At 40.7% G+C, this 27,441-nt stretch overlaps 1 protein-coding gene across 1 annotated transcript in view; it reads right to left on the reverse strand.

Annotated features, from left to right (window-relative positions):
- Positions 1-27,014, reverse strand: part of OSBPL5 (oxysterol binding protein like 5) — a 358,346-nt gene extending 331,332 nt beyond the window's left edge. Inside the window, exon 1 of the mRNA XM_042447041.1 lies at positions 26,985-27,014. Coding sequence (XP_042302975.1) covers positions 26,985-26,999 — 15 coding nt within the window. The 5' untranslated portion in view covers positions 27,000-27,014. The remainder of the gene's footprint in view (positions 1-26,984) is intronic.
- Between the last annotated feature and the right edge of the window lie 427 nt (positions 27,015-27,441).

Below are 27,441 nucleotides of genomic sequence, written 5' to 3' on the forward strand. Positions count from 1 at the left end.
CTTTCTTGAGATTAATTTTATTAGTTTTTAATATAAACAATCTAATTTACAATCAAAGATAAAGAAGCAGGAGGAGGAAAAAGAGGAGGAGAAGGAAAAGTAGAGACATACTCCTAATTCACAGCAAGCCTCTGATTCCTCAGTTCTGACTGTAATGAAAATAAAGATAAAAAAGAGAACAAATATGATTCTATGATTACAGATCCAAATAAGTAATCCTACTGAAATTACTAATAACCATAGCCACAGTTTCTTACATCATTAAATTATTGCTCTCTCTCTCTCTCTCTCTATATATATATATATATACACACATACATACATAAATGGTTTCCAGTCTTTCAAAAGTCTTAGTCTTCAGCTGGCTTATCCTTTAAAACTCACATTAATTTGGCCATTGAGACTAACACAGCAACCTTAATAATCCATTCTTCCATTGTCAGTATTTCAGTCCATTTCCAAGTTTGAGCAAACAATATTCTTACTGCTTTAGTCATGTACTAAAGAAGCAATCCATATTTACTATCCAGTTCTTTATCCATAATGCCCAGCAGAAACAATTGTGGTAACAATAGAAAATCTACCTTTAGAATTTTTTGAATTAACTTATAAATCTTAGACTAGTATGAAGAGAGATCTATAAAATCTTAAGCCAGTAACATTTCACTTTCTTACAAGTCCACCACATATGAAGAAAGGAGCCCTTCTTATCTTGACATCTCCAACATTAATTTGAAACATACTGGGCCCTTTTCAACAGCTTATTTGGGGTTAGATATCATCTATACATCATTGTAATGGTTCCCAGTTGGCAAAGGGGTCAGGGAAGGATGCATTCTCTCACTCTGTTTATTCAAGTTGAATGCAGGATATATCATGTGAAAAGCAGAAACATCAAGAATCTAGGATATGCATATGACACCATACTTCTAGCGGAAAATGTTATACACTTGGAAAAATTAGTATGGGGCGGGGGGTGGGAGAAGAAAGTGCAAAGGCAAGCTTACTGCTTAACATAAAGAAAACAAAAATAATGACCATGGAGTATTTATATAAATTCAACCTAGCTAATGAGGAAATCAAAATAACTAAAGGCTTTCCATTCCTGGAATTGATCAGAAGAGAAACTGCAGTCAAGAAATCAGAAAAATAGGAATGGGAAGAGCAGATATGACTAGACAAGATCCTGAAGTCCAAAGATGTAACACTGTACACTAAAGTTAGAATCATCCAAGCAATCATATTTCCTTTCATCATGTTCAGATGTGGGAGCTGGACAATGAAGAAAGTGGATAGGAAGGAAATCAGTTCATTTGAGAAGTGGTGCTGGAGAAGAGTGCTGAGGATACCGTGGACAGCCAAAAAGACAAACAAATTGATCCTAGAATGGATCAAGCCTGAACTCTCCCTAGAAACCAAGATGACAAAATTGAGGCTGTCATACTTTGGCCACATTATGAGAAGGTGCAGCTCATTAGAAAAGACAATAATGCTGGGGAAGGTGCAGGGAAGGAGAAAGAGAGGAAGACCAGATGTCTAGTTTCAATCAAGAAGGTCAAAGGAATGAATCTACAGGACTTAAGTAGAGCAGTGGAGGACAGGGAGTCTTGGAGATGTCTCATTCACAGGGTCGCCATGAGTCACGGTCGACTTGAAGGCAGTTAACAACAAATACATCATCGTATACAGGTTTTATTTTAAATTACTGCATGAATTAAATTTTATCCTTTTAGACCACTTTCCCCCATATATCCATGTAGACATTATCCTCCAGTTTCTGGGCCCACATTATCATGTACGCTTGCACAAGTTCATCTTCTGTTTCTAGTTTCAGAAAACATTTATACACATTTAAATTTCATGGTCATTGTCTCTACACAATTCTAAATGAAACTCGTTTTCTTTAACCTCTGTGTTTGCATTTATTTTGTCTTGATTAAACTTGTCCTTAAGTTGAATATAAGCAAGCTAGTTAAGACCATTGCTGTCCTTAAGAATCATCATCTCTTGATTTAAACTTCTAAGTTTTCTTGTTCAAAATACAAAAGATCATAGAGCAACCACAAAGAAATACCTTTCTTGACCTACAGTGACACCTGGTGGGAGTCAATAGTATATATCCTCAGCTCGGTCCATACAAATGATGAAATTTGCCTACATTCCTCTCTGTGCAGCACCTTTGCATTGAGTTACAAGCACAACCTAAGAGGTATCTCTCACATTTTCTGATTGGCTGCAGCATGCACCTGGGTACCATCTTGTTGTCTTGAAAGGGAAAGGTTTCCCCTTTGATGTGATTGTCTAGTCATGCCCAACTGTGCTCATCTCTGTTACTTAGCTGAGGGAGCCAGTGTTGTCAAAGACTGCTCCGCGGTCATGTGGCCAGCATGAATGCACAGAACGCTGTTACCTTCCCACTGAGGTGGTACCTATTTATCAACTTGCACTTTTACATGGCTTTGACCTGCTAGGTTGGCAGAAGCTGGGACTAGTGATGGGAGTGCACTCTGTCATGCAGCACTTGAATCTCAAACTGCCAATCTTCCAGTCTTGCAGTCAACAGAGTCAGCATCTTAACTGCTAAGCCAGCACACCCTAAAATAAAGAAACAGTGTCCATTCTTGTGTAGGGAATTGTGGCTGCTCCTTCTCCTCTTTCATGTACTCAAATAGCTTGATCACAGCCTCAAAGCCAGACAGTGATAGGGACCAAGCCTTGCCCAGGAACCTTCAGCTGTCCTATGCTTGAGCAAGAAGAGAGAGTTATCCACTGTCCCCGCCTATCAGCAACAATGTAAATATGGTGGTGGAGATTTAAAGCCTCACCACTAAGTGACATTAATACTTAGACAGGAAAAGTATAAGATATCCTGTGCCCAGACCATTTACCTCTGAATTGAGAAGGCAGAATGTATATGTGTGAGAGGGTGGCAGCCTGGTGACTTGAACATTTTTTCAACTTCAACTACCATCAGTCTTAGCATTAGCAACGGTTGGAGATTATGTGAATTCTAATCCAAAATATCTAAGGAGCACCAGGTTGCCTGTCTTGGTGTGGCTGGGTGGAAGATACTAGGCAGGAGCTGTGGAAATTGCAGCTTATTTCAAGCCACCCACAGGTTCTGTAGGCTATATTTCAGAGGAAGGAGCTGGCAAAACAACTTCTGAGTATTCCTTGCTTAAGAAAATTCTGTGCAATTCATGGGACAGCTGTAAATTGACAGGCGACTGGAAAGCACGCATATATACACACACATAGGAAGTTCATGGGCTGATAGTCCATTTGGTCCATTATCTGAAGGTTTACTGACCTATTTTCATGATTGTTTCCTAATCCTTATCCTTATTAACAAAAGTGACAAGAATATCTACAGTTTCAAGTGTTGACCATAATGAATCAACCATTAAAAAATTATTCATGTTTGCTCAGCTCCACACCCCCTCAATGTAAACACAACCAAAGTACTTTTCAGTGACAGGCAGTATCGTATATGTTCTGGTGCAAGTCAATGAGTAAGTGATAAGTCATCTAATGAGACATTCCTGAGTGGTATACAAGTATGTTTGAATCAGCTTTTGAACTCTCTTGTCTTGGAAGAAGTGCCATTCATTTCCCTCTGCTTTCCTTTGTACCCTTTTCACAAACCTGATTTACAACTTCTACAATTAGATTTTGTGTTGCTAAGAGTAGCTCAGAATCAGAACCCAAACAAATTCCCAGTGAGATCATACAGATTGCCTGTGACCAGGGAGGATGCTTTCTGTTACAGTACTCACAATGCATACAGCATATTAATTTCATAGTGGCATTGTCTTAGGTCTAACAGTTAGGGTGAAGAAAAGATGAGCAAGTTCATCACAGGTTTTTCTTGGCAAGATTTGTTCAGAGGGGGCTTTGCCTGTGAGTCCCTCTGAGGATGAGGGAGTGTGAATTGTCTATGGTCACCCAGTGGATTTCCAGGGCCAAGTGGGGCTTTGAACTCTGGACACCAGTCATAGTCCAATGTTCAAACCATTAAACCATGTTGGCTCTGGGGACGTAGATGTCACTGTATATATAGGTATCTGTGGGAACTGGAAGGAATTCTTAAAAAAAAACCTAAGGTGGTGAATGTGTGGGCTGCCAGTTGTTTTGGCCTACAATTCTGATCAGCACCATCCACCACACCAAACATTATCATACTGTGAAAATTGTAATTTAAAACATCTAGTAGGCAAAAAGTTCCCTATGCTTGCCCTAAGCAATTGAGTCTCAAGCTTCCACGGAAATGTATGTGTAATGATGTCTGTGTATGTAGGTTTTTCTCTGGCATATTTCCACATTTAGCACATGGATGTTAGGGGAAGGTGGGGGTCAAAAGTGTAATTGGTTTCATTGGGAATTAAGCAGGAGAATAGCTCTTTCCTGTTAATATCAATCTAACATGCCCTCTGTTTTAAAAATGCAGCACATTCAATAGCTGGTCTGCAAAAGCAGAAAGAAACTGGGGAATAATAAAATATAAAGTAGGTATTAGATATTTATATAAATAGTTAAGAATGCAGAAAATCGTATGAAAATGCAATCAATTGTGTACATATCTGATGAATGTCTGAAAATGCAGATAGGCTCACACTGTAAATGAGGAAAATAAACCAACATTCATTCTCTGTGTTCGCTCATGTAAAATGCATCAGTCTGGATGTTCGCCCAATACATACAGAATTAGTAACACCCATTTGCAACTCCTGACACTGCATTTTGGACATTCATTGTATTATTATAAAAGGAAATTAACCATTACATTAATATCTGATTCTGCAATTCCTTTGTACTTGCTATTGAGTGTACTTGTGTGGCAAAATCCTAGAATGAAGCAGGACAGTGGGGACATCTACACTGTAGAAATAATGCAGTTTGACACCACTTTAACTATCATTCATCCTACCAGTACAAATCCATCCCAGGATTTGTAGTTTAGTGAGACACTATGTTGACAGTGTTTATGCAAGCATGCAGCCCAAATGGAATAACTATAAACCCTGACTACAATGGTGTGGGTTTTATGAATTCTGTTGTATAAAATCTATATAATTTGACCTCCTTCCCCTTGTTTTTAAAGGATAGATACATATTTCAGGATAGATTTAGGTCAAGGGGTTGAAATCTTCAGCCTTTAGATGCTTCTTGCTACTGTTTCAATTAGAAATAGATTGTGGGAGTTATAGAATCAGAGGCTATAGATATTTTCTTCGAGTTGTCCCAGTAGCCTTGCTTCTAAGGAGTGTGCTCAGAACTGAAGTCCATCAAGTAGTTAATAGGGTAGGGATGAGGGCTACTTTTGGGACACCCATTTATTCACTAGGGGGATATTGTCAGTTAACTGTCAAATTATTTGATCTTGATTAGGTATGGTCAAACATTAATGAAGTCCAGAATGTCTTTGTGTGAGCAGAGCTTAACTTTTCAGCTGCATATCTATTTGGTATTACTAACACAAATAGGGGCCCTTAATTCCCCAGCCCTGCAAAAATCAGGGGTCTTTATACTCCATGTTTACAAGGAAGGCTTCTCTGGAATACAGTTCTCTTGAGAAAGCTTCTAATCCTTCCTAGTTTCCAATTAGGCTATGTGACCAAACCTCTCCTATAAGCAATGAGTAGTTATCAGCTACATGTTTTAAAAGATCATGAGCATGGCTCTCTGGAGAAGGCCTTACAAGCTGTTGTGGTAACTTCATAAACCACTGAGCATCCTGGAGTTAGATTGGTCACTATGGGGCTCAACAGCCGGCCCCTTTGGAGCAGTCTGCAGCTGCCCCTTTCCTCACTGGATTAGGGCTGCAGCAACTATATGCCATGGCCAAGATCTGGCCTTTCCTTGGTGCAAAAAGAAGCTGCAAAAAGTGGCACCTTTTGTGCCACAGAAAGAGTGCCCTAGCCACAGCAGTGGCTTTTCACCACTTCTTCGGTGCAGCACATGTAACAGCTGCTATGAAGATGTGGCATGACACCACCCACCATCTGGTCAGCCAGGTGGCGTGAGGTCGGCATGGGAGTGGCTGGTGTGTGGACACCATGCCCCCACTCTGCCTCGAGGCCAGCGTATAATGCCGGTCTGTACAGCCTGTATGTGTCTTTCATTGCACTTGCTTCAAGAAAGAAAGGTCCTTATGTGTTTCTCTGTTAAGCTTCTTTAAAGGTGTTATGGCACTCATCTTCTGTGATATGAGATGTTACAAGACTGTCAAATAGAGCAAATGTCTGTAATCTGCAGAACTCTCCCAGTTCTGGTAAATTAATGCTTGAAGTAGCTGGTTACATTTGACCCACTTATTGTTCACATTTGGTTGCACTTTTAAAAAACCTGTCATCATGTTTGTGTAGCTCTTCCCTGATCTGTGTTTGGAACACACAATGTATCTAGGCAGAAAGCTAACAAGAAGTCCCGTGTGCTACCCAGAGTTTTTTTGGTTTGTGTTTTAACTACAACTCCAAGATTCCCATGATTAGCAGGGTCACTTTTTCAAGCTTTGGTCCTACCATAAAGGGTCAGCTTGGATATGAGCTTTCAAATGCCCAAGTATGCACCCTGGCACAGAGTGCTAAGTGATCAGTCAAACTGTTTACACAGGACAAAGAGTATGCCAAAGTAAATGCTGCCAAAGTTTCTAGATACATTAATAAATGTTGGGACCATCTGTAATGGGTAGCTAGTATCACAGCCAAGTCTCTTGAACTGTAGAAAATTCAGAGACAAAATGCATCAAAGTGTAACCCCTAAATTAGTACTGCAACTTGTCTTATCCATGTATCTTTAGAATACAGAAATCTGTGAGATTAGATCTTGAATGGTTTCAAGTTTCTACTTTTTCCCAATGCAAAAGATGCTATCTAAATCTTTCCAAGATGAAGTGACAAGTATGTCGCCATTCAGATATATTCCCTGGCCATGACTGTTCTGGTTCATGAGTAGCATAGTTAAATCCACCTTGCTATCACACGGTGGGTTCTGAAAACATTTCTAACCATTCCACCCTAACAGTACTTATTCTAAATGCTTGCACTCACACCCATTTTCCATAATACAAACAGAAGAACAGAAGTTGGCTCCTGCATGTTGATCGCTAACCCAGCTACAGGTATATTTCCCATACTATTTTCAAAAAGGAAATTAAATATTAAAAATGAAGCGTTAATTAAGATTACAAATTCAATAAGGATTGGTAACATGCTGAAACTTCCTTTAGGAACAAATAGAACAAATGTGAGCTTCAATACAACAGGGAGAAACACACACCACCAATGTGAGTTCCACTACAGTGAGCCCTTGGGATCCACTGGGATTTGGTTCCAGGAACACCCGTAGATACCAAAATCCATGGATGCTCATGTCCCATTAAATACAATGGCATAGTGAAATGGTGTTCCTTATATAAAATAGCAAAATCAAAAGGTTTGCTTTTTGGACGATAGATAGATAGATAGATAGATAGAGAATATTTTCAAGCTGTGAATGGTTGAATCCGTGGATAAAGAATCTTTGGATATGGAAGTGTGACTTTATATGCAGTCCATTTATCTCCTTCCAACAGATATTTAAATAACACCCACCCAATAAAGGCTTCTTCAGTCCTGAAGAAAAAACTCTGGTGGTTACAGGAGGGATCACTTTCCAATTAGTTGGGAACACAGTCTAGTGAAGTGGGTGCCATCACATTAAATTTATTTCAATTAATTAATTAATTAATTACCTTTCTGCAAGCACATGTTTTTAAAACATGATTAAAACATAATTACAATTATTTATTTTATTATTAATTATGATTTTATTTTTATTTCATTTTATTCATAAATAAATAATAAAATAAGATCCATTAAAAGCTCCATCTAATGTAACAAGTTTAAAGGGCTGAAAAGTCAGTACACAAAGTACAGGTTTTCCTAAGCTTTTTTTTTTTAATGTAACAGACACATTATTTTGGCCTAATATAGCACAGCACAGGAGCAAACCTTGAGTAAAATATCACAGAGCCTGGAAATGTACTTTTTTGGGGGCTACAACTCCCAGTAACTCCCAGCATAGTGGTTCCAAGTTCTGTTCACTATACAAGCTTCAGTTTCAGCTGCTCAGCAGCAGACTGAACAAATACAGTAACAACAAACTTCAAGATTTCAGTAGTTATCGGTAAGCATTAGTCAGTATCATTTTATTAAAATCAGTGCTGCTGGTATCCCTTTTAGAAACTGGACATCCATGGGGTGAAATCATTTTTAAATACTCAGATTTCTGAGCCTCTTGCTGATAGTCTCTCAGCAGGGCTTAAGAAAGTATGCTCCATCTTTGTGGAATTGCCTTAACAGACAACATAGCTAGTTGGCAGTTGATGTTATAATAGTCTAGATCTCAAGAATGAATGTTAAATCTTAAAAAAAAAACTTTAAAAAAAAAACCAAAGCACTTCAAATCCTGCCTTTTTCAGCATCCTTATAAAATGTTTTATTTAAATCATCTTAGCAGGAGTTAGATTACATGAAAATGACAGCTTGCCATTGTTGAATGGCAGTTATTGCTGCACGGTTTGCAAATTTATGGGCCAGAACCTTGGCAAAGAAATAACTGTGCTTTGTGTAATATGGAATGCAAATCACCATGGGATAATCTCTTACAGAAACAAAAGCAAAATGAGCCAATTTCACATCCCACAGTTAATTGTTTTGTATTTTCAGCTCATGAAGGTAGTGATCTTTACAGAATCACAAGTCTGCTCCAAGTGAGCCAGAACAGTTCTGATGTTATGAATCCACACAGCAACTACATTTCTGTTGTGGAATCCCTGACCACGTGGGCCCCACAGTTCCAGCCCTTGAGTTCCTGTCACTTAACCTGCTCTTTTATCCTCTGGGTCCCTCCTTGGATCTGATACTTATAGAATCATAGTATCGTAGAGTTGGAAAAGACCACAAGGGCCATCCAGTCCAACCCCCTGCCATGCTGGAAATGTCAATCAAAGCATCCCTGTCAGTGGCCATCCAGGCCTCTGTTTTAAAGACCGCTCAAGGAGGGAGATTCCTACACATTCCGAGGAGTGTATTCCACTGCTAACAGCCTACTGTCAGGAAGTTCCCCCTATGTTGAGTGGAACTCTTTTCCTGGAGCTGCATCCATTGTTCCGGGTCCTGTCTCTGGAGCCACAGAAATCAAGCTTGTTCCTGATCCCTCCTCAATATGACATCCTTTCAAATATTTAAACAGGATGTATATCATATCACCTCTTAACGCTCTTCTTCAGGCTAACATCCCAGTCCCTTAAGTCGTTGCTCGATAGGCATGGTTTCCAGACCCTTCACCATTTTGTCGCCCTCCTTTGGACACGCTCCAGTTTTCCCAATGTCTTTTGATTGTGGGGCCCAGAACTGGACACAGTATCCAGGTGGGCCCAATCAACGCAGAATAGAGTGGCACTATTCTCTCTGGATCTAGACACTATACTTTATTGATGCAGCTAGGGTTTCCATAATGAGGAGCCAAACCGGGAGAAATGTAGGACAAATGTAGGGCAACATTGTCAATTAGGACACATTTTTATAAAAATGGAGGACGTGCAAAAAATTGAGTTTGTTTTAAAAAATGTTAATATAAATGCATGTTTTTAGGCAGTGATCAAAATGGAGGACATTTTGGCATTATTCCTAGACAGATGGCAGAAATGGACTTGCCCTCGGGTTCAACTGTACATCTCAGAAGTGTGTACTTGGGCAAGGGACTGTGGTTTTTCTTCACTGCGCATGAGTTTGGTAAAAATCATAGCAAGTTACATTGGCCGTGCCTCAGAGGCTTGTTAATATCACATCATCATCATCATCAGCATCATCATCATCATCATCAGCATCATCATCATCATCATCATCACATCACACTGAATTGGCCAAGAAAGGCAGACTTGTAGCATCAAAGCACCATAATACAAAAAAATGCACTATATATTTATAAAAAAAAATGAAAAAAAAATAAAAAACAAGGCAGGGTGTATAATTTGATAATAAAAATTAATGTAATAAAAAAAAAACAAGCAATAATAAAATTAATAAAATAAAACAAAAACAAGCAATAATAAATTAATGAAATAAAATAAAACAAGCAAATAAAATTAATGAAATAAAATAAAAACAAGCAATAATAAAAATTAATGAAATAAAATAAAAACAAGCAATAATAAAAATTAATGAAATAAATAAAAACAAGCATAATAAAAATTAATAATAAAATAAAACAAGCAATAATAAAAATTAAAAAATAAAAAATAAAAAGCATAATAAAATTAAAAAATTAATAAAATAAGTATTTTATATATTTTAAAAATAATTTAAAAACCCCAAAATACCAAGCAGACCTAATGGCCACTGACCAGCTTCCTCTTCCTCCTCCTCCTCCTTCTGTGGCCCAATTCTGCCCTGGCCTTCAGGCACCCTTCCTCCGCCTCCTTCCTCCTCCTCCTCGTTTAGGATGGCTGGTGCGGGAGGAAGGGAAGCGGGGTAGACACGCGGCGCACGCGGAAGGACTGGGGCAGCGCGCACGCGGAGGGATGGGAAGGCACGCGCGCGGAGGGAATGGGGCAGGTGCGCGTGCGGAGGGAAATGGGGCAGCACGCGCGGGAAGGAATGGGGAAGGCACGACGCAGTGAGGGGAATGGGGCAGGTGCGCGCGCGTGAGGAATGTGCAGAGGGCACGCACGCGGAGGGAATGGGCAAGGCGCACGCGCGAAGGGAATGGTCAGGCACGCGCCAGAGTGAATGGTGCAGTGCGGCGACGCGAGTGGAGGGAATGGGGCATGGTGCGCGCGAGGTAATGGGGCAGGCGCGCGCGCGAAGGAATGGGGAAGGCAAAAGCGCGCGGCGGAAGGAATGGGAGAAGGCGACGAGGGAGGGAATGGGGCAGGCGCCCGCGCGGAAGGAATGGGGCAGGGCCCGCGCGGATTGGAAATGGGGCAGGACGCGCGCGAAGGATGGGGCAGGCAAGCGCGCGGAGGGAAGGGGAAGGCACGCGCGCGGAGGAATGGGGCAGGCACGCAGGGAGGGAATGGGGAAGGCCGCGCGCGGAGGAATGGGGAAGGCGCGCGCGCTGCCACTGGCCCTACTGAGGCCTGGGCAGCGCGCAAGCCCTCCAGTGGGGAGCGGTGGCAGTGGCGCTTCTTCCGCCGGCCCGCCGATGGAAGAGGAGGAAGGGTGAGCCGGGAGGAGGAGGTTGGGGCGCGCCGCGCAGAGCCGCATTAGCAGCAGAGGCAATGGCCGGAGCGGACCCACCCAAACCGGGAACAGAGCCGGGTGGGGGCCCAAAACGGACCTGGACCGGGAGGGGCCCCCCGAAACCGTGAATGGCAATGGGGGCCGCGGGTTATGGTAAGCCTAAGATGCAGCAAAATTGCATTGGTCTTTTTTTGCTGCTGCATTACACGGTTGATCATGTGTCAACTTGTGGTCTCCTTGGACTCCCAGATCCCTTTCAAATGTAGTCTCCTTAAGCCTGGTGGCCCCCATCCTATATCGATGCATTCATTTTTTCTGCCCTAAGTGGGGTACCTTACATTTCGTGTGTTGAATTTCATTGTGTTAGCTTTGGCCCAGCTTTCTAGTCTGATTCAAGTCATTTTGAATTTGTTCCTGTCCTCTGGGGTGTTAGCTACTCCGCCTAATATTAGTGTCAGCTGCAAATTTGATAAGTAAGCTCCAATTCTGATCATCAAGTCATTGATAAAGATGTGAATAACAGGGCCCAGGAACAGAGCCCTGTGGGACCCCACTGGTCACTTCTTCCAGGATGAAAAGGTGGCCATTTGTTAGGCACCTTTGTGGTTCGGCCGGTTAAACCAAGTCAAATACCATGTAACAGGTTGCCTTGTCTAGCCCACATTTACAAGCTGTTTGCAAGAAGTCGTGGGAAACCTTGTCAAAGGCCTTACTGAAATCAAGATACTATAACCACTGGCATTCCGTTCATCTACCAAGCTGTAATTTCATCAAAGAAAGAGATAAGATTTGTCTGGCATGACTTCTTTCTCTCCGAAACCCATGTTGACTCTTTGTGATTATGGAATTGCCTTCTAGATGTTCACAGACTCTGTTTAATGAACTGCTGTAGAATCTTTCCTGGTATTGATGTCAGACTAACTGGGCGATAATTGTTGGGATCCTCTTTTTTTCCCCGTTTTTTGAAGATGGAGACAATGTTTGACCTCTTCAGTTACTGGGACTTCCTGTTCTCCAGGAGTTCTCAATTACATTTTGCCAGTTCTTTTGAATACTCTTGGATGTAGTTTTCCTTCAATGGTAATAAAAAACCAACCAATACCAGGTACTGTGTGCTATATTCCAGAGGAAGGAACGGGCAGAACACCCTGAGGATTCTTGCCTTAAAAAATCATGAGTTATAGGGTCACCATACATTGACTGGCAACTTGAGGCAACTAGACGTATACACAACAAAGGTTATTATAAAACGATTCGTTAAACATGAACACCCTGAACTCCTTCCTTATTTGCAGCTCAGCAAACCCTATTCAGCTCATATCAATTCCTTTTTTCATAACTGGTCTCCACTTGGTCTCCGACTGCCCTAACCTTTTTTTATTTTTAAACAGGGAAGCCTCTAGTTATAGCCTCTCTGCCCTCATAGGCCCACTTCACAGCTTTCCATGAGCTGAGATAGACTAGTTTTACCCAGTTTGCCAGCTCATTGCTTCACAGTTACCATCATCATCATCATCAGTGCAATATATTCAAGAATGAGCTGGACTGTTAATAACTTGATGCTGGCATAACAATTCATTACACTGGTGTAGTGCACTTCACAGCATGCCCGGCAATGTAAGGGAAAGGAACAGAACAACTCACTGTTAAGAGAAATGATGTCCTTCTGGTGCATGAGCTGACACAGTAACGGGGGAATTGGCAGAACAGTTTCTGTCCTGCCTATAGAACTGGGCCAGCTTTAAGATGTGTAGGGGAGGCACTCTCTCTATCCCACCACAAAAAAGGCACAATGGCAAGAGAAAGTCTCTCTGTAGACACTCCCACACTTTGGAAATCTCTCCCAGGGATTAGGGCTGGTCCCATCTTTGTTTGATTTCAGTGGCAGGTTAAGACCATTCTTTTCCAATAAGATACAGAAACAAGAAAGGCTTTTATGGTGCTGTACGTTTTATCTGTTTTAAAGTAAGATTTTAATTTGTTTTAATTCTGTTTTTATTTAATACTGTTTATTTTGTATATTTAAATTATATCATTTTATTGTATTCTTTGCCTTTTGTAAGCTGTCTTGTCCCAGTTTGGGGAAAGGCAGGATATAAAAAATTATGGATGGATGGACTATGGCGTTCTGTTTCCTTTGCTGTTGCCATTGTAACATTTTACCGCTGCTGTTGCTGCACACTGGCACCACCATGCTGGCATAGTTACATGGCGACAAAGTTCTCGTCAATGTCACAACACTAACAACTTCCCATTGTATCCTGACAACTTGTAGTTAATAATAAATGATATCTGTAAACGTCCTCCAAATTACCCATGCAAGGAGTCATCAGGTGATAATAGCAAAGATCCTGCATCAGAAGCACATTTCTCATTGTGGGCTAAAATTGAACATTGAGGCATGGTGCTGCACAGTGATCCTGATAGATTAGCTAAGCCTCTCCTCCCTTTCAGAATACAATTTTTTTACATAGCACAATTCAATTATGCAACTGTAAGTCAGTTTACGATGAGTAACTTTCCAGTGGGATGCTAACACATTAGTATGCCTCAATTATCCATGTAAGAAACACGTTGAGCTGTGAGATTCCCTTCAGCGCATTCTTCCCATATCCATTGGCAAGACCATGGGTGAGAAAGAGTTTTAGCCCTTAGTGGTGGTGAACTTCCTTTTCACTGTGTCCCTGTCAGGACTAGAATGACTTGTTAACTATAATATCAAATAATAAAATAATAAGAATAAATAATAATACTAATAATCATAAGAATTTGATTTGTGGTTGCCGCCGCTCCCAAAGGATCGAAGTGGGGTTACAGACTACTAAAATCAATACATACAATGCAATACAATACACTATAAAAACACAAAATGGTACATCTATACAAACATCAGTAAAATACAACAATCCAACAACATCCAACATCCAGGGGTAAGACAGAATATCATTGTCAGCAGGCATATTGGTCATGTAGACATCACTCCTCGAGTGGGAACGCTTGGCAAAAGATTATGGTTTTCAATCTCTTTTTAAACGTTTTTAAAGAGGTCGTGAGGCAGAGCTTCTCCGGAAGGCTGTTCCAGATCTGTGGGGCTGTTATTGTAAAGGCCCTTTGGGAAGAGGAGACGTATTTGGACGATGGAGTTTCCAATAAGTTCTTCCCGGATGTTCTGAGTATGCGAGGCAGATTATATGTGGTCCCTCAAGTAACTCGGCCCCAAACCATGTAGGGCTTGATAGGTGATAACCAACACCTTGTATTGTGCCCGGAAGCAAATAGGCAGCCAGTGCAGAGCTTTCAGCTTAGGTTTTATATGGTCAGACCTAGATGCACTGGTGACCAGTCTGGCTGCCATATTTTGTACTAACTGAAGCTTCCAGACTTGGTACAAGGGTAGCCCCATGTAGAGCGCATTACAGAAATCTAAGCGAGAGGTTACCAAAGCGTGTAACACTGTTTCAAGGTCCCTTTGGCCCAGGTAGGGTCTCAGTTGGCGTTTCAGCCGAAGCTGGTACCAAGCACTCCTGGCCGTCGCATCTACTTGAGATGTCAACTGCAGGGACGAATCCAGAAGTACTCCTAAACTGTGAACTTCATCCTTTAGGGGAAGTGTGACCCCAACCAGGACAGGTGGACAAATTTCCTTCCCTGGGCCTGGGGAACCTTATCATGAGTACTTCCGTTTTCTCTGGATTCAATCTGAGTTTGTTTTCCCCCATCCAGCCCATTACCGACTCCAGGCAGGCATTCAGAGGAGAGACGCCATCCTTAGTCACTACATCAGTCGGAGACAGAGAAACATATTTGTGTGTCATCAGCGTACTGATAACACCGCGCCCCGTGTCTCCGGATGATCTCTCCCAGCTTGTCCACCTCATCGGTATGCACAAACTCAAAATGATCCAGTTTAATAGAGTCCATGGAAGCTCTGGATGCCTCTCCCATTGTTTCTGTTATAATACTGATGTCAAGATCAGCCCTTATCCAAGAGATTTTATCTGTGAAAAAGTTGTTAAAATCGTCACAACAGGCCTTAGTTGGTTCTAAAATAGGGTTCAGAGTGGGAGGAAGCTGAGTCAGCTCCCTCACCACCCTGAACAGCTCTGCTGGACATGACTCTGCAGACACAATACGTGCAGCATAGAAGGAGTTCTTTGCTGCACCTATTGCCACTCCATAGGACTTCAACAGGGCCTGATGGAGTGTCTTGTCGGATAAGCGCTGGTGTCTCCGCCAGCTGCGCTCTAGTCGTTGCGCAGCCCGCTTCGAAGAGTTGGTTGAAACTGTCACAGCTCTTACTGAACAACATATGTAGTGGAATGAATTTGGACAGTGCCATAGGGAAACCAGGAATGCTGTCTTTGTGTTCTTGTAGGGTTCCTTTGTTATTAATGGTATGATAGTCACAAGAATAAGGCACCCAACTTTCTCAACCTTGGTTCCCCTGTGCTAGGAAGAAATGGCACTTATTGCAACAATTTCATTTGTTATACAGCATCCAAAAAGCCTCAGAGGCCTTGCAAGAACCTCCAAGTAGTGAGGTAGTTAAATTACACAGGAGTGGCTACCTGATGTCTATTACTGTTGAGGCCCAGTTTCTATTCTCCATAGCACAGGGAAACATCATTGCTTCTATTTCTGGTGGGCATTTGCCTGTGGAAAGGTGAGAGAAGAAGAGGAGGAGGAGGAGGAAGAGGAGGAGGAGGAGGAAGAAGAAGAAGAAGAAGAAGAAGAAGAAGAAGAAGAAGAAGAAATAATACTTACTGGGGAACAGGCAATAACATTCACAATGGGATAGGGAGACATATCTCAAGATGCTGGAGTGGAAGATTATGGCCTGTTACAGACTGCCAAAATAAAGCTGCTTCGGGTCTCTTTGGAGGTATGCTATTTAAATGATGCATGGGTCCTAAGAGTCCGGAGGTCGCGCCAAAGCCCCACTCCATTCCTAAGCACTGGAGGGCAGCTTTGGTGCAGCTTCTGGATTCTTAGGGTGCATGCGTCATTTAAACAGCATACCTCCAAAGAGACCCGAAGCAGCTTTATTTTGGCAGTCTGTAACAGGCCAAAGTTTATTCATGGAAAAAAGCCCAATGCATTTTAAGCTGTGTGTACACTAAGGCCTTCTATGTGTCTGTCTGAATAAGGTTTTTGCCCCAACGCAAAATCACATAAAAGTGGGAGATACCTTAACCTCCTGTGGTGAAGGAGTTACCATTTAGGTGTTTACCTGCATATAATTTGTCCCACCAACGAATTCTTACTAAGAATTATGGGCTACCTAGCATACAGAATCCAGGTTAGATTGCCCTGTAAATAATAATAATAATAAAATACTATACCACGATGCTTAAGAATTCTTTAGCTCTTCAAAATGACCTTAGTCAGAGAAAACACATAATAGCTAGGAACAATACCCAATTTGATTAACATCTGTTGTCTTGGTCACCTTACATTTATGCTTTTATTAAAAATGCTTATCACTTTTGAGTGTCTAACATAGCAGGTAGAGTTAAGTACAAATTGTTATAGGGAATGCAGCCATCATAGATTTTGCATGTGTGCACGTATGTGTATCAGTGCAGATTTGACATGATACAGAAAGTGGCAAAATTCACTGCTCATCTTTCATCAGGCACTGTTTTTTTTTCATGAGCAATCCTTGCACAAGCCACCAATCAATATAACAAAATTATTATTAAGAGAATTTTTTTGAGATCTTTTTATTTAGGTATGTCTTTTGCAACTGACCCTCTTGCAGCATAAAGGGCTTTTGATGGGGGTGGATCTTTCCTTTATTGGTGTGTTTTCATTTTTTAATACTTTAATGTTCCTTTAATGATCAACATGTGATAATCCAGATGATGTTATACTGTAAATCGCATCAATTCTAGCCACAATAGCCAATGATGAAAGATAATGGCAATTTAGCATTATCTGGAGAGCTATACATTGTCCATTTCTCTACTTGGCCTAGTTAGTGTGTACACCAGGGTCACAAATGGTTCTAAAAAAGAGGAGCAATTTGATTCCACAATGTGACTATAGAAACATCTTGGTCCTGTTTTATACCGTGGCAAGTGGTACAAGCACCCTCTACACTAGTACTATTCTGTGGCCTCTTTAAAACATTCTTAAGAGCAAACATGGCACAGTACAGACTGCCAAAAAAAGGCAGCCTGCCAGCACCTGTTTTTCCTCTGGAGGGAAGCCACAGCCGCCAAACCGCGTGGCTTCCCTGCAGAGGAAAAAGAACCAGAAAAAAGCATGTTCTTTTAAAGCCGCAGGGGCAGCATATCAAGTGTGCCATTGGTGCACTCATTATGTAAGCGCCGCGTGGCAACGTGCGGAAGCTGCATTGTGCTTACGTAACAATGGTGGTGCCCGTGTACACAGGGCACCACCATTGTTACTCCATCTGCCCGTACTAGGGTTAGGGACCGTTCAGTTGTCGCGCAGTCCCTAACCCTAGTATCGGCCCTGGTGTACCGCTTATTGGTGGTATGTACTGGCCCCATGTTTTCTATGTGAATTTTCATGTTTATATGTCCACATAAAGCACAAAGAGATAATGAATTGCAGACAACATAATATTGCTACAGCTAGAAGGATTAGGTGGTTAAATTATATCCCAGGAATTGTCCAGAGTGTATGAGTATCCATTTATGAAAATACTTGTTAATAGTGTATTGTTTCCTTAGTAATTTTCATGGAAGAACAGCGTGCATTAAAATGAACATATTACCAAAGATTCTTTTTTTATATCAAACAATCCCAATAATACAAAAAGAGAAATTAATACAAAATTGGCAAAAAGATTTGTCTAAATTTATATGGATGGGAAAAAAACCTAGGGTCAGAATGAAAATACAGGATTCTAAAGAAAGAGGTGGTTTATCCGTCCCAGATCTAAAAATTTACTTTCAAGCAACATGTCTGATTTGGATCAAAGATTGGTTAGAACTGAAAGATAGAAAATTATTGAAATTAGAGGGAGAAAAATTAACCTTTGGTTGGCATGCATATCTATACTACAATAAAGAGAAAATAGACAAGGAATTCAATAACCATTGTATAAGGAAGCCGCTATTATGGATCTGGAAAAAAGTGAGGAAAAATATTGGTGAACCAATTACACTAGGAACCTCCCCACAGGAAGCATTTTTATGGAGAGAGAAAGGACTGGTAAAGGATTGGTTAAAGTATAAAGATCTGTTAGTAAAAGATGGGAAGATTTTCAGATTTAAGACAGAAGAAGAATTTCAGGATCAAAATTATAAAATTCATTGGTATCTAAAGTGGCAACTAAAAGAAAGGTTTAAAATAGACCAGAAGGAGAATAAGTCAGTGGAAGAAGAAACAGAACTAGAGAAATTATTAAAATCAGAAAATAAAGGTTTACTCTTTAAACTTTACAAATTTTTACTAAAAATAGAACTAGAAAAAGAAATAATTAAAAACAATATGATAAGTTGGGCACAAAATATAGGACATAACATAGAGCTAAATCAATGGGAATATTCATGGAATAAACGTTTAAAATATACCAGAAGTCAAAATATTAGGGAGAACTACTATAAAATGTTCTATAGGTGGTATATTACGCCAGATAAACTAGCTAAAATATATGGAACAAAAGATAAATGCTGGAAATGTTTAAAAGAAAAAGGAACGTTTTTCCATTGTTGGTGGTCTTGCCCGATAATCCAAAAATATTGGCATGACATTCATAACTTAATTGGGAATATGTTAAAAATTAAAATGGAATTTAAACCTGAAATTTACCTACTAAATATAATTGATCACAAATTAGAGAAAAACTATGGTAGAATAATCTTTCATTTGATCACTGCAGCAAGGATTGTATTGGCATGAAAATGGAAAGAAGAAAACATCCCAGACATAAAAGAATGGACAGAAAAAATTTACAAACTGGCCGAAATGGACAAATTGACAAGACTTTTAAATGATGAAAATATGGAGGACTTCTTTAAAGAATGGGAAAGCGTGATAACTTTCCTGCATCAAGAAGAAAAGGAACTTTATGTAGAAGGCTTCATAGATTAAAAGTACTTTTAAGATAGTAACTAACATGCTAGAATAAAAAATGTTGATTGGAACATAAGTTAATAAGTAACAAAATGGCCATGAAGAATATTAGGAAACTAGAGCCTTTTTTAGAAGCTTTTAGTAAGATGTAGCATGCAGACAGTAGTAAACAAATAAATAGATAATAAGGATCACAAATGAAACGTTAAAGATTATTCCCATGTGCAAGATAGGAAGGAATGTGTTTTATGTTAGATTAATAGATAGTAGTAGGAGTTGTTTGTATGTCTAGTTTGTGTAGTCTGTTTTTGAAAGTTAGTGAGAATGATTCGAAACGTGTAGAAGAAAGAATGTTTTAGTATGTGGAAGAGGGTAAGTGTAAGTGAAGAAAGTCTGCGCTGTAAAGAGGAGGAGTGAATAGATGAAAGGAATAAGGGAGGAGAGAAGGAAAGGAGGAAAGGGAAAGGATGAGAACGAGAGAATGTTTGTTTACGGAGACAATAGATTTTAATATTTAGAAGGTAAAGTACTCTATATGTAAGATTGTATTTGTTGTGATTAGTAAGGTTTGTGTTATGTGTGTTTGTGTCTGTAAGTTCAATAAAAAAATTTTAAAAAATTAAAAAAGAAAAGAAAATCTATTTCTTTATTGAAGTTCCAAACTGATGATCTAGCTTTTTTGTAGCCCAGGGAGCAGGGGCATCATAGGGTTAGCATCACTCATGGAATCACCCCTCACATTGATCTCCTCCCATACCACACCAAACAGCATACTTAATAATGATTTTGTACTAAAGTTACTCATAAATCATAATTCTTGTATATCATTGAATGTAATAGCAGTAGCTGTGTTCTAAACAACTAGCAGAATTAAAATTATACTTCTTAGGCATGGCTTAAATTTATTTACATGTGCAGTTTTATGTGGTTAAATTGAAAATTTAGTAAGATGTGATGTTTAAAAAACATTTAAAAGGCCTCTCCTTTCTCCTGTCACTGAGCCTTGCTCCACTCACACCATCTGTCCTGTTCCAGAGTTTTAAGGGATGAAGGTGAATCTCACAGCCTGTTTCTGCTCAAAGGCAGATGTTTGGGGAGCAGTGGTGTCACACACACCTCTTAGGGTAGGTTAATGTCCCTGCCAGTGATGTCCCTGTCATGGAACAAACATAGGCCAGGAGTCATTTCAGTGCCACAGCCTGAGTACAGTACAGCATTACAGAGCCTGGGCATATCCCTACATCCAATAGGGAGGTGGAAGCTCCCAAGTAGCATCCGGAGCAGCTTTGAAGCCTTATAAAAGGTAGAACTGTTGCCCTCCTGGATTTCTAGCATTCACCATGGAGATTCAGAAGGGTGGTGGTTCTTCATTTTTCCTGGCAGCAGAACCATAGCCAGATGATAACTGGGATCCCCCTATTCCCCAGCCATGGATTAGACATGGGGGTGCGCCCCAGTACCAATAAAGCAGAAGTTACTTAACAGACAGGGCATTGTGGGAGATTGTGTGGGAGAGACTTTGGGCACATCTACACTGTAGAAATAATGCAGTTTGACACCGCCAGGGCTCCATCCTACAGAGTCCTGGGATTTGTAGTTTGGTGAGGCACCAACACTCTTTGGCAGAGAAGGCTAAAGACTTTGTAAAACTGAAACTGGATTCCATAGGATGGAGCGACAGCATTTAAAGTCATGTCAAACAGCATTATTTCTACAGTATAGATGCACCCTGTGTGCAAGGACATTCTAAGTACTTCTGCAATAAGCAAAATATAGAGGCATAATAGAAGGTTATCCTAGCATCTGCCACCAACAGGATCCTAGCCAAAAACTTCTTTCTGTGGCTCTTAACATAGCCTAATGTATTCCCAGCACAAGGCGAGAACAGAGTATTGACAGCCCATGCCCCACCTTGTAGCCCAATAATTGCTCATACATATTCACTGCATACTGCCTAACCATGTCCTCCTTGCATGCATATGAATGAGATAATTTTTCTCTCTCCAGAAGAGACCAGTATAATTTAAGATCAGAATCAAAACTGCCATTAGGCAAGGCTAACTCAAAATTATCAGTTTTATGGTTACATATCTTCCTTATGATGTTCAGTATTCTAAACAGCCAATTATTGCAAAAACTAATTTAATTAAAGAGAAAAAGATGTTTCATAGTGATCTGTCAGTCCAGCGTCTGTTTTTAAAGGCAAGAAAACGCTTGCCTTAAAAAAAATACTGCTAGCATACAAATACAAATGCTAGCATGGGATAAAACATTGATAGGAATGGGAATTGCTGCCAGGAAATCAAAAGAGATTAAAAATGGGGAGGGCAGCTATGAAAGAACTAGAAAAGATCCTAAAACGCAAAGATATACAACTCAGCACAAAAGTTAAAATCACTGGGTTTGATCCCACTACAGTTTAAACTGGATCTTGATTGGGTTTAAACTATGATGGTTCCCACTTAATTTGAATCCTTGAAGCGATTCAGAAAGGGGTGCCATGGTTTTAACCCATTTTTACCTATTTAACTCACATGAAAAAGACGCTGGTAAAATGGAGTGTTTTTTGGGCTGAATCAATTTATTTGGAAATAAATCAATTCAGCCCAAGTGGGAATGAAATGGAATCGAATCAGATTCGATCTGTCTTGGATCTCACTGGTAGTGGCTTTCCCAGCCATACCTCCATGCTCCGTCTTCAGTCCTCCATCCTCCTGGCCTGCTTCTCTCCTTCTGCCCCAGCCTCTCCTTCACCCCTGGTATGGCCAGGAAGGATGGAGGGAGTCATGGCATGGAAGCTGCGGCTGTCGCTTCCTGCATCAATTCTTGAAACTGGCACAAACATACTGGGAACCATGCTGTTTGCTGAACCGATTTCAGGAATCAGTGCAGGAAGCAAATCAAGAGGTAAATGGGAATGAGGCCATAGAAGCCATTGTACTCCCTATTACCATACCTGGATGTGAGAGCTGGAAAGAAAGAAGATAGAAAGAAAATCAATTCATTTGAGATGTGGTGCTGGAGAAGAATGCTGAGGACAGCCAAAAAGACAAACAAATGGGTCCTAGAACAGAAACCAAGATGATAAAATTTAGGCTAGAGTACTTTGGACACATCATGAGAAGACATGAATCTTTGAAAAAATCAATAATGCTAGGAAAGGCGGAGGGAAGTAGAAAGAGAAGAAGGCCACATGCAAGATGGAAGTAATCTATTAAAGAGATCACGAGTATGAGTTTGTAGGAGTTGGGAAGAGCAATGGAGGGCCGGGGTTCTTATATCTCATCAGCAGGGGTTGCCATGGGTTGGGATCAACACGAAGGCAGTTAACAAAAAACAAAGCATTTTTAAAAACCAGAAAGAGGGAAGAACTAATATATATATATATATATATATATATATATATATATATATATATATATAATGTTCAACAAAGTTTGCTAGCTCAATTCAGCTAGGAAAACTGGAATTGGATTTAGGCTTCTACGCTGGCTGATGCAAATGCACATTTAGCTACATGACCACATTTGCACCAAAGGGCATATTACATTCCCTGAAGTGAATATTGCCCAGGGGTGTAACTATGAGGGGTGGGCAAAATGAGGGCATTGCCCTCCCAAATAAAAATTTTGCCCTTCCCAATGATTTTTTTTCTTTCACTAAGTTATAGTATTGCAATAACCTAAAAGTTCAGTTGGACTATTTGAAATACAGTTAAGGCAATCAAAGAAAAGGAGGTAGACAAAGGTACCAAGGGAATGCAAACATAGTAAATACAATAGTTCTAGATGTGAACGATGTTCAGTGTCTCACTTTCTGCAAAGATATAAATTTGAGGACTGATGGAAAATGTCATGGGGAAAATTCTTATTTGGAGGGCAATGTCCTTATTTTGCTCAATCTGTACTAAATTCCCATATAAGACTTTAAAAAAAAACACCACCAAAACGGATGTACATCTCTTTGTGCAGCCAAAAGATGCACAATGCAAGAGCTGGTTTGATGTTCCTCCATATTAATCAGCTCAGTTCTGACACCTGTGCAACTGTTTATCATAGCCACAATTGCTGAGTTAGCCTTAAGAAAAATTCCAAAATTAATATTGTGGAAATATCTGTATTAGTTCAATCAAAACAGTCATTATCCTGGGAAAGTTGCACGATTTCCTGGTGGATGATTTGTTGCCGGTTATTACTTGGTTATTGCCAGGATAAGTCCTCTTTAATTGCAATGTTGTGTGAAAATCTTCAGTGCGATTGCATGACTTTCATGGAATAATGACAGTTTAAATCCCCCTTTCCTCTGATTTTCCCAGTGTAATAAAGTCCATAATTTTAAATTGATGTCAAACTCTGCATGTTGTCTTAAGATGTTAGGGAAGCAAGGGTCTGCTGCCTCCCAAACTAAGCTCATCAGGTACTAAATCCAATTCTCAATAGCATTGGTTAGTATAATGAACAAAATTTGAACAGCACATAGAACATACGCAGCCACTAGACTAGGGGACTGGCAAACCTGTCCAGATTGAAAGGTTAGCATTAAAATGGCCAAAGCATGAAGAAGTTATGCATCATCAGTCTCCTAGTACAGGTCTTCCTGACCCTCTAGCTCAGAGGAAGGCAACTCTAGAAGGGTGGGGACTATTCTCCACTCCCACCCTGTGATGAATTATGCTGTTGTGTTTTGGTATGCTGGAGATAATGTGATGTCACTTCTGGCCACTATTTTGCCCAATTTTCAAACAGTTTGTTTGTTTTAGAAAGGATCTGAGAGATTGGTAAATTCTGAGGGGGTAGGGAATATACAGTCGGATTTTTTATCCATGGATTCAACCATCCACTGCTGAAAAATATTAAAAACAAATATAAATTCCAATAAGCAAATCTTGATTTTGCCATTTTATAGAAGGGAAACTATTTTACTGTGCCATAGTATTTAATGGGACTTGAACATGTACAGATTTTGATATCCACAGGTGGTCCAGGAACCAAACCCCAACAGGTACCAAGGACCCACAGTTGCATATGTGGCCAGTTTGCGGTGGATATGGCTTGATTTGGGGGAAAAATTGTCCACAAATAGGTGTGGGGGGATACAAAGGGGATTCAGAGGCTGCACTCTGAGGTCCTAAGGGCCACTGTTGGCCCAAAGGCTAGACTTTGTCCATCCCCGTTGCAGCTGGAGCAGTTTCCCTGCTCTTGTGAAAACTGCTCCCTGAATGGCTGGACAGCTCCTAAACTGTACTGAGCATGTGATGGGTTGTTAGGACAGGCAGTTTATGGTCACTCAGAAACTCGTGTCTCCTGGGCCCACAGCTTTCTGCATATGGAGAGCAATGTCACATGAAGAAAAAGCAGGAAGTCTTGAAGCAAGACACTTTCCATGGATGTGTATTTCCCCTCCCTCACCTCAGAGCAGTCATTTTGATCAATATTCATAAAACGACCGTGAAGTATATTATGATGAGATAATATGGAATTGGGTTGTAAACAATAGGATCCAAAGAGTGAACAGAATCCCCCCTGTAAGGTTTTTGGCTTCTCCCCCTACAATACAGAAACCATGCCCTATGAGGAGTAGCATAGAGAACTGGGTATGCTTAGTCTGGGGAAGAGAAGGTTAAGAGGTTGATATGGTAAGAGAAGATTAAGAAGTGACATGTTTAAATAGATGAAGGGATGCCATATTTCAGGATGGAGCAAGCTTGTTTTCCACAGCTCCAGTGAATAAGATATGGATTAATGGATTCTAACTACAGGAAAGGAGATTTCATTAAGAACAACATCTTGGCTATGGAACCTGTTTATCAGTAGAATACACTGTCTTGGAGTGCAGTGGAGTCTCTTTCTTTGGAGGTCTTTAAACAGAGGCTGGATAGAGTGCTTTGATTGAGTATTCCTGCATGTCAGGGGTTGGACTGGTTAGTCCTTGCAGTTCATTCCAACTCTACGATTCTAAAAACTATGAACAATATCCCAGACACTCCCAGAAGGCACCACTTGTAAACATCAATCCAGGATATATGCTTTTCCTTCCTACAATACCTCATCTTGTCTCACTTAAGTCTCATGTTATTCACCCCCTTCATCCCCAGATTGTTTCCAGACACAGATTCAAGATTTCCATAACTTTCCTGGGAACAAGCAGATAGAAATGAAAGGTAGAGATAAGTACCATTTAGTGACCTTGCTTCCATCTAGACATCTGCACCACTTCCCTCATTCCATGTAAATGTGGAAAAGTATAGGAAACAACATGGAACAGTGGGTACCTCATAGACCGGCATGGAAAATTCTCCCAATAGTATCTTCTGAAGCCTTCTGAGTTTCTTCTTCCAAGAAGGGGTAGATGTGCCAAAGCATGCCTCCTAAGCCTAACATGATTAGTGAGATCAAAAGTTTCTGAGTGATCCAGAACAACTAATGTTCTGTCCCTTCTGTAATGTGTATCATCTACTAGGGTCATGAAGGCCAAGGCTGTTTCCATACCATAACCAGGCCAGAAAGCAAACGAGAATGACACCCAATAATCGGTATCATGCAGCACAAATAAATAAGATAATCAAGTCCTAAATATCTGGTAGACCCAAAATAGGATTGTAGTGATGTACAGCTCAGAACCACCTAAGTGAATATTGAAAAGCTGGATCAGAATTTGGCAATTCATCCATCACATCCCCATTACATATGGAATGATGCATCTTCTCTTCCATTCCATTTCCAGTTACTGTATAAGTGAGATTTCTCTAGTTCACTATCATCAAGATGAGACTGACCCATCATCCCCAGCCAGTTTGGCCAGTGGGACAATAATAATGCCTTTGAAAATGCCTGTCCCCACCAAGTCAGGTGAAAAAAGCACAGTATGCTATTTTTTTTAAAAAAGAAGCTCTCCAATAGTCATTCTGCCTGGGTTCAGCCACCAAACCTTCTTCCAAACTTAAAACATTCAACAGCACTCACACAAGCAGGCAGGGAGGGTCTTCAGATACAGCAGCAGTTTTCATTATACAGCTACTGCAGTCTTAGAAAGCTGCATTCCGCCCTGCTTTCCAGAGCTTTGGGCTGGGGTGGAACTCATCCATTCCTTAGGTAGCAATGATTTTTGATGTTACTTTGTGGAAAAAACTATTTGCAAGTAATTTAGGTGCAATGCAGTATCCTGTCTCTTTAAGCACAGCATGCTTTCTGGCTGCTAAAAGTGAAAGCTCTCTTTCTGTCTCCCATCTCTTTTACCCTGCCCTATTTTTACTCATCTAGAAATCTAGTCCTTGCTGTTCAGCTCCCATCAAAAATGAGCACACACACAAAACAACTTCAAAAGAAGTTATCCCCAAATGAAGCCAAATTAATCAGTAGGCTTAATTGTATTTTCTATAGTGTAAGAGTTTAAGTGACTCATGAGGGTGGGGAAGAACAAAAGGTGAACAGCAAGATAATATTTTAAGGCTGAGATCTTGCAGATAAAGCTTTGAGAGAGCAGGAAAGATCTTGCACCAAAGGAGTGAAATCAGCCAAAGACCCAAATGCAGTTGTTTAAACTCACTCTGTTGCAATAGTAATTGAAATCACTCTGACAAGCAGGCACATTTCCACACAGTTAAGCTGTCACTGCTAAAGCTGCATGTTTAATTGGGAGAGGGGAGGGTGTTTCAATAAATCATCCACCAACAGTATGACATGCAGAGAAGGATTCTCTGAATATACTCACTGTGCAGCAAGGCATGAGTGTTGCGTTGGTCTCCAAGCAATCCTTTCAGAGCCTAGGCAGGGTGCAACCTGCTTCTCATTCCCATCTCAGGCAGTCCAGCATTACTGGAAGATGGCCAGAGGTGAACGGATTCATCAGCCAATAAAATTGTCTAAAGCTGCCATTCCACAGGAGACCCGTTCCTCACTCCTGCTTTGGCTGCAGATGCAAGGCATCAGCCAATAACGGGGAGAAAACAGCATCTGAAAGTTCAGGAAGGTACATGGCATGCCTGCTGCAGTGGGCAGTGCAAGTGGGGTGAGTTTGCCCCCTCTGCCACCATCCACTTGCACAGCTGGCTTGGCTGGTTAAGCAGTGTAAGTTCTGTGTGGCTTGCAAACACAGAGTGATCTCTCATGTTTCTGGGGAGGTGGGAAGTGAAAACAGAAGGTGTGGGCTCATCAGGAAACCAGTGTGA

This window comes from Sceloporus undulatus, chromosome 1 (assembly GCF_019175285.1).
Source record: "Sceloporus undulatus isolate JIND9_A2432 ecotype Alabama chromosome 1, SceUnd_v1.1, whole genome shotgun sequence".
NCBI classification, from domain to species: Eukaryota; Metazoa; Chordata; class Lepidosauria; order Squamata; family Phrynosomatidae; genus Sceloporus; species Sceloporus undulatus.